This window comes from Parasteatoda tepidariorum, chromosome 5 (genome assembly GCF_043381705.1).
Source record: "Parasteatoda tepidariorum isolate YZ-2023 chromosome 5, CAS_Ptep_4.0, whole genome shotgun sequence".
NCBI lineage: Eukaryota > Metazoa > Arthropoda > Arachnida > Araneae > Theridiidae > Parasteatoda > Parasteatoda tepidariorum.
The window spans coordinates 16,825,700-16,838,996 of record NC_092208.1 but is presented as its reverse complement, the minus strand read 5'-3'; the positions used below and the strand labels follow the sequence as shown (position 1 = coordinate 16,838,996).

At 24.7% G+C, this 13,297-nt stretch overlaps 1 protein-coding gene across 2 annotated transcripts in view; it reads right to left on the bottom strand.

Annotated features, from left to right (window-relative positions):
- LOC107456963 (eukaryotic elongation factor 2 kinase) overlaps window positions 1-13,297 on the bottom strand; it is a 28,898-nt gene that overhangs the window by 14,674 nt on the left and 927 nt on the right. Inside the window, exons 2-8 of one of the 2 annotated variants that reach the window (XM_016074971.3) lie at window positions 10,109-10,179; window positions 8,629-8,754; window positions 5,578-5,753; window positions 4,462-4,499; window positions 3,179-3,350; window positions 2,456-2,605; window positions 332-592 (exon numbers count right to left, since the gene is read on the bottom strand). In XM_016074971.3, coding sequence (XP_015930457.2) covers window positions 332-592; window positions 2,456-2,605; window positions 3,179-3,350; window positions 4,462-4,499; window positions 5,578-5,753; window positions 8,629-8,740 — 909 coding nt within the window. In that variant the 5' untranslated portion in view covers window positions 8,741-8,754; window positions 10,109-10,179. The remainder of the gene's footprint in view (window positions 1-331; window positions 593-2,455; window positions 2,606-3,178; window positions 3,351-4,461; window positions 4,500-5,577; window positions 5,754-8,628; window positions 8,755-10,108; window positions 10,180-13,297) is intronic. The other variant, XM_043044825.2, reaches the window with a different exon arrangement.

Here is a 13,297-nt window from a genome sequence, read left to right as displayed (position 1 = left end):
TAAACATAAATCTATGTGCACATAGATATAGTCATATTTTATAAATGGTAAAAAAAAATGGTTTTCGGTATTACCAAAGAGCCAAAATAAATCTGAGACACACATTGTTGTGTCACTAGTTTCTATTATTATAATGTGCTTTAAAAAATTAATTTGAAACACAACATTACTTAAACATGATGGCTAATTTAAATCAAACTATATTTACTTTTCAAATCTGTTGAAAAGAAAAACAACCATCAAACATTTCATGCCTTTTCAACAAAAATAAATGAGGATGCATTCTTAAAAAAAAAAAAAAATAATGATTTTTAAAGAGAAAAAAATATACCTGTAAGTTAATCAATTTTTTATTCTTCACTACTTCAGAGGGAGCCATATCAAATGAAGACAATCCTAAGCTTTGGCATATAGCATTGCAGACATGGGTTTGAAAAAATAGGGCCATGCCACGACTACCCAAATTTCCATCTCCATATCCCATACCAGAAGCAGTATGAATCTGAGGATCTGTATACAAATCACCAACACCCTGAATGTCAACAACAATTAACTCATGCCCAGATCTTTCAAATGTAAAATGACTAAATGCCTGTGAACACAAAAAAAACAATTATTAAACAGCAAGAATTTACACCAGAAAAATAGACAATATTTTTAATTAAACAATTTAAATAAAATATGAATTAGAATTTTTCTTTTTTAAATTAAACATTTTAAATAAGCATTGTATGAGTTTTTCTATAATATTCATGGACATATGGCTCCTCCTGTTATCTTGTTTTCTCTATGATTTCTCATTCTTAATGAACTTTTGGTAACAGACAATAATCAATTGCACTATAACTTTAAAAAAAGATAGCATATGAAAACACTGCATTAGCACATTGTGAGAAACTGTGCTTGTTAGCTTTCAAATCTTTTAACACATATTTCTCAAAAATGTAAAGCAGTTTTTTTCATGTCAAGTTATGCAGTTAGCAATTTCAGATAAGTAATTTATTTCTATATGTTTGCTTTTGGAATTTTTTTAATAATCATTGTTTAAACTGATAAAAACCGCTTTAGCAGATGCTAAAAAAATTCTTGAAAAACTCAGCTAAGAATTAATGTTGATTTGTCATACAAATTCGTAAAATAAAACCCTATTTATTTAACTTAATAAAATATAATTTTTCTACCCAATAAACATTAAAAACTAAATACTAATGTTGCAACTTGTTTTTAATACAGTTAGCAATTTTAGATAGGTAATTTCTTTACATTTATTTTTAGATTTTTTTAAAAATTCAAGAAAATTGTTTAAACTGATAAAAACCGTTTTAGCAGATGCAAAAAAATTCGCGAAAAACTCAACTAAGAATTAATGTTGATTTGTCAAACAACTTCATAAAATAAAACCTAATTTAATTTAATTAATAAAATATAATGTTTCTACTCTACATTAAAAACTTAATATACTAATGTAGTAACTTGTCTTTGATTCACTTTTTCTTACATACAATATAACTTAAATGTTAATTGGAAATTAATATTTATGATATTTTAATAATAATTTAACTAAAGGTTAAGTTTTTTAGCACAAAACTATTTTTTTAAACAAAACATTTCGCTTTTACTTACATTTTATAAGCAACAATAGATGAAATAATTTCATGACAATCCTTACCAATCCCTTGCCATGACAAACATTACTTTCTTTTAAAGAAAAGATTATTAAAAAAGCATGCAAACAAATTTCAAAATGAAGGTCAATTTTCAAATTTCAATTTAAAAATTACAAGCTGTATTCAAGACGATAAATAATTAACGATTCTGATAAATAAATAAAAATTTAACACTAGTCCTCTTTCTGCACTTATTGTCCTGCATTGAAGAATTATATTAAATATTTACAAGATTTAAATACATTTGAGATTTAAATTTACAAGAATATATATCTATTTAAAAGCATTTTATAATGTTTCTATTTTAAGAACTGGTATGTGCACATCAGAGCTTATTTCTATCACTGGGCTAAAAATTTAACACTAGTCCTCTTTCTCCACTTATTGTCTTGTATTGAAGAATTATATTAAACATTTACAAGACTTAAATACATTTGAGATTTAAATTTACAAGAATATATATCTATTTAAAAGCATTTTAAAATGTTTCTATTTTAAGAACTGGTACATGCATTACACAGCTTATTTCTATCATTGGGAATAAAATGTTACTTCCATCACATCCACACATCAGCTGTCAAAATGTAAACATAGGAGAAACTAAAATGTGTTTTTAGTAACTGATATTTAAATTTTATAAATGAGCTGACAATTGTTATTTAATTTACATAGTGGTATCTTTCAACTGATGCAAAATACAAGGTCACCTGAAAATTTCGCAAGCAGAATTGATGAAATATAGCACACTATGTTTTTAAAAAAAAAAACAGTGAAGAAGATTAACATACTTGTGGAGTTAGTCTCATCTTTTCACAGCTTATGAATCCAGAATTTGAATTATATTTGATGTAATCACCTTCAATGTAATGCTCCAAATGAAACAAAGGTTTTCCAGGCCTTTGAAAAAACTCTATCACAGACATTTGAAATATATCCACCTATTTAGAAGAGGAAAGATATTTTTAACCATACAAACAGACAACTATATTTAGTCATTATTTAATATTTAACTGAACATTATTTAACTGAAGAAAATAATAGATACCAAATCAACTAGAGCTTTAATCTAGAAAGTTCTGTTTGAAAGATTTGTTTGAGAGAGTGCTAGTTCAGCTTTTTCTGAACTTGAAGCTAGTGGCTTTCCAGCTTTAACAATTTTATTAATGAGAAAATTGTGCATAATAGGAAATATATAACTTAATTTTGCCAAAGAGATTTAATGCTTAAAGAGCTTACGGAGCTCCAATTGTTTTTTTCCACAAATTGTAAGCCTATGGAGAAAAAAAAATTGAGAGATATTGCACATTTATTCGACAGAAAATGGTGAAAATATTTTCATATGGTTCTTTATTAGGCAAAATTAATAAATTTCATATTTCACTAATAAAGAACTATGAAATACAGTGCTCTCCAAAGTCATGATGCACTTTTTCTACATTTGAAAATTGATGGGACAAAAAGTGTACCATGATTTTATGGATACATTTTACTTCACAAATTATTTTACATACTTTTTTTGGTGGGTTGTGCCGATTATACTCTTCACCCCAAAGTTTAGCATCAATCTGAAGTTTCACATCTTCAAAATAAACATTTCGATCAACGTTCTCCATGTATTCTTTGGCAACATAGTTTGAAGCAGTGCGCCAATTCTGACGATGAGTAAAAGTAGACCACTTTTTTCTACAAAATTATAACCAAAATTTTTTATTTTAAGTAACAATGAAAAGTAAATATTTCATTTAAAATTTTTAAATGCTAACGATCTACAACACAAAGATTATAGGTAACAATTAGAAACAATATCAATAATAGTTCAAATAACACTTTAAAATTTTCTGAGACAAAAATTTAAAGCAAAATATTTTAACATAGTTTTTTTTTATTAAAAAAATCTAGTACTCAATTTAGTTATCATGGATACAAAAAAGGTTTCTCATTTAAACTTATGATGAATGAAATTATTGAACATAGAAAATAATTTAATCTTATTGATAAACATCTTAAATTTTGAAGATATTTTTACTCAAATATAATGCAAAGTAGTCAACTACGATATAGTATGAAGAAAAAGCCTATTAAGCCTATAACCCTATTTATTTATTCATCATGTAAAGGAACATCACAGAGAGGTTGGAACTATACATAATTCAAAAAAAATTTATTATCTAAAGAAGATAGTGCAAAAATGCACCAACAAATTCAAAGGGGTGATAAACGGCATCAGGAAGATGTATGCTTAGTTCACAAATCAAGGTAAGAATCAATAATACACATCCAGGGCCTGAATTTCAAACCTTCATAGCCAGGTAAGTTGACTGCATGGCCTTTGCATTCATCAGATCGTAATCCATGTGACTTCTTCCAATGGAGTAACCTCAAATAGCAAGTTTATGTGATGCCTGACTCACCAGATAATCTCATAACATAAATTGTCACCGCTTCAGTAGACATCAAAGATGGACCTGTTGACTTCAAGTACATATATTAATCGTTTCTATGTCGTTATAAACTGTAGAATGATGTCTGCAGCGGCCACTTTGAACAAATTGTGCTAAACTATTGCAATTATTTTCTAATGTAAGGTTGAAACCTACATAGATTTTTTTTTTTTTTTGCAATTTTCACCTCTCAATATGGTTTGCCATTTGACGTTCCACAGTAAATCACCCTCTTGATGGCTTTTATCATTCCTTTGAATATATCAGTCAAATTTTGAAACACCTTATATAAGTTATTTATAATGTATATAAAGCATAGATTTTTAAAGTGAATTATGAGCAATTATACTTACAGCCTGTAGCAAGATCTCATAGCACCATGACTGAAAGGCTAAAAAAATGAATAAAGGCTCATTCCATATACAGATTCTAGAATTCATTCAAGCATTTTATTTACATTTAATAGCGAATTAAAATAAAAATAAGAATTAAACATAACATGGAGAAGTTTAACTAAATTGAAATAACAAAATGAAACAGAAAAATCTATAGGACAAAATAGGGCAATTTAATATATTAAAACAAAATAAGACAAATAATTAAAGCAAAAACTGCTAAAAGCTGCACTGTACATTACAGACCAATATTTATTCCTATTTTTGCAAATTAAAATTGCAAAAAAAAAATTATTTGTCATTTAAAAAATAGAACAATACTAATTGAAAAAGTGAGGATTGTTTATTAACGAGGATGGTGGCAGAAGATTTGTAATTATAAAATACTGTGAAGCAATTTCGCTCCTAAGCATTGTATTACAAACTTTGAATCATTACATAATCTTAAGGAGGTTTTTAAAACAATAAAATTTTAATCACGAAACCAATTCTAAAAATTAATTATGAGATCAATTCCATAGATTTATACTAATTTTTAGTAAATTCTTGAATCGTAAAAGGTAAAGGTTGATACCGTAATTGATTCAACCAATTTATATAGCTTACGAAATGAAGAAAACTGCTGGTAAATAACACAATGCGTCAAAGTTATACTATACCTTAAAATAACATTTAAAAAGTTTAAATAACATTTAAAAAGTTTTTTTTTCTTTTCTTTTTTTTTTTGGTTAAGAAAATACTTTAGTCTGAAAATAGTTCTTTTCAAAACATTTTACTCTTTCTTATCTTTTTCTTAAAAATTTTTGAAAATATTTAGAATTATTACCAACACAGGGAGATTTTCAATTAAATTATACAAAGCTAACAAATCTCAGAGTTAATACTTGTGAAGAGACAGTTTTTACGAATTTGCATTTTATGAAAGGGTTGAAAATGATCTTAATTTCTAAATGGAACAATGCTGAAAAATCAATTTTTCCTTAGTAAAAATATGGAGAAACAAAGTAAGTAACAAAAAGATTGCCACACATTTGATATGGTCAAAATATGTATGTGTAACATAAATATTATTACCTCTTTGGCAATTTTGACAAGAACTTCATCTTTATACCAAGTCTGTCGCACAGCATTAAAACGATAACGACAAACAACTTCTGTTTCAAGTTGCTCCAGATGAAACTCTTCCCAAGGATCACTTAAATGCAACGCTTTCTTCGCTGCTACTTTCCAGTGATGACGAACATCATGGGCTAAACATAATGAAATAAAAGGATTCTTACTTCTAATTTTATTACTTAATATTTCTAAAATACCTTGATAAACAAGCAACTGAAAAGAGCTTTAAAAATTTTTTAACAAATTAAGTTAATCTTGATGAAGCATTTTTAATGTGCTCTGTTACAAAAACTCTTCTCAAGTGTTGTAAAATTAAATTATAAGCTTTTCTTTAAAAATAGATTTCAAAATAATGTCAGTGCATTTGTAAAGTCTAAACTTTAATTTTCAATAGCCATAAAAAATTTCTTAAAAATTGAAAAGGAATTACAATCTAATTGAACAAGAATTATAATCTGAAACCTTATTTTCTTTCTTAAACGTATAAATAATTGTACTAATTATGAGAAATTGATAAGTAATATTTAAAAAAGTTTGAAATAAATGCTAAAGAGAGGAAAAAAGTAAAGAATGGTGATAACAAAGGTGCCAGAGATTTTGACAGTTACAATGTAAAAAGTAAGAAAATTAGAAAAACTTCCCATATAATTAATAATTATTATTAATAAATAATTATTAAATAAATTAATTATTAATTTATTTATTAATAAATAAATAATTTCATAAACTAAAATTATATTTAAGACCATTAAAACATAGCCACAATAAAAAGTAAGAAATGGAATGTCTATATCAAAAAAGACAAATTGTATAAATAACAGAAAAGAATCAAGAAAGGACTGAAATGACAATGGAATGAAAATGTCATGAACTGTATGAAATACTCACCTATATACATTTTTAACAGAGGAAGAAATAACTTATAAAGGGCTATTTTTAAATGGATTATAAATAGTTTGAAACATTGCACAAACATTTACTGCTCACAGTTTTTAATAGCAATAAATGGTTATGCATTTAATTTGGTTTTACTTGTTTATTGATTTATTCAAAGTTTAAAGCAAATAAAAAAAGTTTAACTTTAGAAGATATGATGAGGGACAGAAATAAGCAATGTTTCATGCTGTCAAAACTTAAATCAAGAAAAAAAGAAAAAGAAACGTATACTTGAAAAGAGCTTAAAAATTTCAAACTAAATAATTGGATGAAAAAACATGGAAAATGTTTAATTACTTAACCCTTTGATGAAGAATTTTTATTAAACATAATTTTCATACTTTTTTCAATTAATTTACATAAAAATACGTGAAAAATAATACGTTTAGCATTTTAATAATTTATGGTTATGAAATGAAGCATGAAACACTAGTGTTTTTTTTGTTTTTTTTTACGTTAAAGGTAAATTCCTTTAAACATAGCTCACTTTTAAACAATAATTTTTCAAATTTTCAGTTATTTATATCTAAAGGAAACAGTTATTCATCATTGAAATTTCTTTAATTTACAAAATAAGTTATTGATAAATTTTTGAATATGAATGGAGAAAAAAAATTTCAAAATACTTTTCTCATAATTTAGTACAGGTTAACTAAAATAACTCTGATAATATAACAGATTTCTTTTAGTAACTATTAAACAGTTTTTTATAATTAAAAAATGCCAAAATATATTTTTGTTTGTAATTAGAATGTAAGAAAAATAATATATAATAGGGATACCAGTGCCCCATCTGCATCAAATGGTTAACATTAAATTATCATTAAAATAAAGCAGATTTTATAGATTTCATTTTCTACTAAATGCTTTAATTTAATACATTTCAACTTGACTATTTTTTTTATTTGTTTGTTTAAGCAATACATATTTTTTGTGGATATGAAATTCAAAATACTTAAATTTATTACATCTTCTTCATATTGGTATTAAAAAATACTATTGTCACATTTGAAATAAAATAGATAGAGGCTTTGTTTGATTAAACTTGGGACGGACAAGTTGCTTTTAAATAACTTCTCCCAAGTATTTAAATATAGCAAAATTATTAGCATAGCAGTGTAAATTTCATTTTTTAAAAAAAAGTTTATTGATTTTAATCATTAATTTAGAAAAATAATGATTAAGATCACTGTTCTTGTTCTTAAACTGATTTTTAAAAGTTAGAACAAAAATAAAATCTTTATAAAATAATAGGATAATTTTTAAAAAAAAATTCTAACTTATAGGATTTACTGATTATAAAATAAAAAATGGAAATTTTTTTTAAAGCAGTTTAAAGATAGGTGATAAAAATAGGTAGATGACAAATATTTTTCCTTTCCCCTCATACTGATTTTGTTTTTACTGTCAGAATGCATTAACAAAAAAAAATTTTTAACAGTATAAATAGAAAATGTCACCTATTGTAATTTAAATATTATTAATAAGATAATTTGGTAAGACATTTTTTCATTTTCTGTTTTGAATTAAAATAATATAATTCTTTGAATTTAATTCATATTTTCAAATCAGTTCTTTTGTCATTTATGCTGCAACTTAGTAAAAGATTTAACAACTTTAAAACATTTAATGTGTGTTTTATAATCTAACTAAAAAATATCCATCTGAATTAAATATAAAAAAAATCCTCTTTTTCTTATTCATTTTTTATCATTAAAAATTATAATAAACAATTATTATCACCAATTCTTCTGCTTTCATATATAATGCAACAATTTATTTTTTAAAACCTAAACACTGATTTAAATGAAAAGATAAAAAATAATGATAAGCTTTTACAGAATAAAATATTTTCAACTTGAACAAATCACTTTTTTCAAACAATTTTACAAAGCTGGCTATATAGGACATACAGTGGAAATAATCTTAATTTACTCAAACAAAAAAATAAAAATAAAATAAAATAAAAATTTAAAAAAAGAGAGAGATTTCAACATTCAATGATTTGAAGCCTTTTATAGTCAAAATATGTTTCCACAATAAACAATAAATAAATTAATAATGTGTACTTACATTTTTCAATATCATTAGAAACTGAATTATCATTTACTGTATTTGTATCAATATTATTATTTTCCACCAGATGTAGAGCCTGTAGCTCAATATCAAACTGATCATCATCCATAACGAGAGAAATTTCTAAAGCCAATAAACAGTATTAAATAATTTTTAGTATAGTTTTAATACAATATGAGTATTCATAACCTCAATAGAAGTAACTAAATATTTAAGAGTGTTATTTTAAGAACAAAAACATTATGTAACAACAAAAGTGAAATATCTTGTATTAAAACAATAGTGAAATATCTTTGTCTCATACTTCACTTTTTAAAATTTATAGGCTATAATAAATTTGAGTGACAGTAGAGATTGAAAAAATTTAGCGGTTTAAATGTCATAGATTTCTAACTTAACATCTAGAAAGTTTGATGGGTGGAGAATAACCAGTTCAACTTTAAATAACAGTTGTGATAAATAAATTTTAAAAACTGGTAAATACACTTAAAATTACTAAAATTCTCATAAAATAAAAACTTAATAAAATAAATAATAAATCAAATTAGTATTAAAAAAAACATTTGTTTCAGGTCAGGATAAAAGAAGTCCTCTTTTTTATAATTTTTCCAAGATTAAAATATATTTAAGACCTAAACTTCAAAATAATACTTTTTAAATTAATAATTTTAATTATTTAAATACATTTCACATAGTTCTAAAGCGTTTGCCTGTGTCTGATAGAGTCATTTTAAAACTGTTTTATAAAATTTTCAACAGAACATTATACCATTAAGTATCGTTATCATTATTAGCAAGGACATGTAAAAAATGATTTTTTTAATAGGATTAGCAATTTATAATGTTGCAATTTAAACAATAGTTTTTTCTTTTGAATTATTTAAAACATAACAACAGTAATGGTTACTAGCTTATAGCTCAGGTTAATTAAAATCAAGTTTCACTGGGAGTTTACTGCACGTTCTTTAATAATTGGGTATAATATGAAAAAAACACAACTACTTCCAGTTCGAAAATTTTACTAGGAATAACATTTACCTTTTAGTTTAATTAATGAACTGAGTTTTAAATACGTTTACTAAATACATAAATTTAGATAAAACAACAAAATAAATTATTTCAAAAGGAACTAGATTAATACAATTCCAACCTGGCGAGCAGCGACTTGTAACAACACACTTCGTTTATTTGTTGCTAGTAATGAGGTTCGCAGTAAATGCTGTTTACTAGTTAAATTTAGTAGGAATAACACGGCCTGTGACGTAGNTTTTTTTTTTTTTTTTTTTTTTTTTTTTTTTTTTTTTTTTTTTTTTTTTTTTTTTTTTTGTAATTGCATTTTTGTATTTGTAAAATTTCTGTATTTAATTTATATTTTGAAAGGTTTCATTATTAAACTAAAAAGGACAATTTCGTTAAATAGTAATTTTGATAGCAATATCACTCGCAATTAATAATGCTAGCTAAAACAAACATTTACCTTCAAATTTTTGCTCAAACCAAGGTCAAATATAGTAACCTTTCGATCCTATAGCCCAAGAGGAGGATGCGCTAGAAATAATATAACAATTAACACTGGTGATAAAAATTGTTATTTAACCTTGTAGATATTACACAAAGTAATAGAAGCACATAGATAAATACTAAATTTAATAACCCCTATTCTTCTTTAAAGGATTTTCAGTTCATAATATTTAAGCTTTACAAAATATAATTTAGAGGTTGTTCATATAAATTTAAAAAGAATGGTTTTAAAGAACAAAATTAGTCAAACAGTTTTAAATATTCGAAAAAAATGTTATCTTTGAATTTTTATTTCTCCAGAACAATAAGGTTGATTTCAGTTAAATTATATATTTTGCTATTCAAAGTTACACAAATTAAAATGCTGAAAATTTTTATTATCTAACAGTTAAAAAATTTCTGGTAAATTATAAAATAAAATATTTATTAAAATAATTTTTTACATGGGATTATCTTTGGATAAAGAAATTTTTTAACTGTATGCAAATAATTTTGAATTCAATTAAAAAGTTTCTACGTCACAGCAAAATATGCAAAAAGTTCAATTAATATTACGACTAAAACTACAGACAGTTGTTCTGATTTAACTAAAGGACTAATGTTTTTCAAATTGCAGTTCTCCTACATTTTGATAGAAAAGATTTGTTAAAGAAGGTACAGATATTTGGAAAAAGGAAATTTTTGGGTCTGATTCTATAACTAAATTAATAATTAACACTGTTTAATTGACATTACAATTTAGACCAACTTTTTAAATCACTAAGATTAGTAATTACTGTGCAAAGATGAATCCAAAAAGGTAGAGGTTATTCAGAATAATTTTTTTTTTGGTGCACTGCAATTGGCAAAACGATAATTATAGTTATCATAAAGGTTGAGCAAGTGGAACATCATGCCCTACACCATTGATATCCCAAAAGAAAATTTTCCTAAATTATAAAAATACCATTTCCAAAATTTTTTTTAATATATAAAAATATTTGACAACTTTGTTTTTTCTTTTAATTACATCCCTGCGACAGAATTGCAGCGACACGGTGACATTGTCGTAGATAGTTACAGAGTTCTTGTAGAAAGATTTTTCTCTTGAAAGGTAAAGAATTTTAGTTTTCTTTTCTACAGAACTGTATACGTAAAATTTAAATCGTGCATTTAGATAATAACTTTTACTTTTTGGCTTTTGGATTTAGATAATAACATAACTTTTTGGCATGCTCAATTTACGCCAATAGTACGGTAGTACGGTAAATCGATGTAATGTTTTGATTTATCATTGTATTTCTGGCGGTTATTGATATTAATTAATTCTGATATTAATATTACTGATATCCTTTCATAATTCTGATATTAATATTACTGATATTAATATTATTATTCTGGCGGTTATTGATATTAATTTTCACATGGTTTTTAAATATCCCGATGTATTTCAAACAATATGGAAAATTTGAATTGTGTATTTGAGTATTTACTTTTTAAGGCAATTTTTAGCAGTTATTATTATTGATTTCTCCATACCTTTTAAAAACCGATATTATTTAATACAACAACCGAATCTCGAAGCGAAAATACATTTGAGTAACACCATTTCGAGGAGTCCGATTCAGGTGATTTTATCTTTTTTTCGTCAAATACTACAACGAATATCATGATTTTTAATTATGTTTTTTATTATGATGATTATTTACAAAATGCGAAGAAGGAAATAATTAGTGCATTTTTCCTCCCAACAAAATGCGAGAATATCACCCATAATATAAGAAGAAAAAATTTTATTAAAAAAAAATTATATATAGTTTGTTTTTAAACACAGCACTTTTGCTATTTTAAATTAATAACATATATATTTGTTATTATAAAAAGTAACATGCAGAAAGATATTACTGCAAGAGAGTATTGCCATAAATTGCTCAGAAAAATTCCACCACAGGAAATTACATAGATTAATTTAGTAGCCTATACATGGTTTTTGCAGGAAAAGGACTCCAAATTTCTATTTATAGAAATCAAGATCATCCTTGAACTCAAAAGCATTCACTCAAAATGTTTTTCTAATGCAAAATTTGAAAATAAGAAATTACCTTTATGGAAAAAATTAAACTTGTTCATTCTTAAGAATGTAATTAATAAAAAAATTCATTTGATTAATTTCATTACCTTAAGGAAAAATCTAACAAAATTATTTTTCCAAAGAGCCATCAAAATCTTGTGTCAGCTCAAATTAAGGGTCAATTTATAATGTTTTAAAGTTTCAGATTTTAAATTTTGCAAAAAAAATTTGTTGTGTCAAAAATTAAGATTCTTTTTCCACAAAATATATTTCTAATATACCCACAATTATAAACATATAATATTCATTTATATAAGTTTTGCTGGTTTCCTTTCCTGTCTTTTTAAAAATAATTGTTACAAAAATGTACATTTTAATTAATGAAAATAAATTATAGTTTTATCAGAAAAAAATAGAATATTAATGATATTATAATAGAAATTAAAATACAATTTTAATCTCTACATAATAAAATGATCCTCACAGTTAGAAGCTTTGTAAAAAGTCAGTTTAAATAATTTAGAATTTTTTTAAAGATAGATCCATTATAGTCTTGAACTATGTAATGAGTCTTTTTAAGAGATTTGCAATTTTGTAAAAGATTCTTCATTGAGGTCATGATTGTTAAAAAGGATCTTTTAAAATTTTGTAAAAGTAATATTTTATTACGGCTTTTAATTTCTGAAAAAGGTCTTTTCCTTAGATTTTTAAGGAAGTTCTTTCATTAGGTTTAAATTCCTTAAGGTTAGGATTTTTAAGAAAGGTCCATTTTTGAGATTTAAAATTTAATATATCCCTGGCCGTTTAGCAAAATGGTAAAATTGGAAAAATGTTGTTCTCCAATACAATATTTCTTTAACTAATGACATGGAAAAACAAGCTTTGCTATGCAGAGAAGACTACAGGTTAAAATAGGACCTTTTAAGTGCAGAACCGTCAGTAATTTCAAGAAATTTCAAGAGTAGAGGTTTGGAGTTTTTGAGAAAGATCTTTTAAAAGTATGGTTATACATTTAACTATCCTTTCATAAGTGTAAAATAACATGTGTTTATTTTACACATGTTATAATTATTTGCTGGAGATCTATTTTGAAAG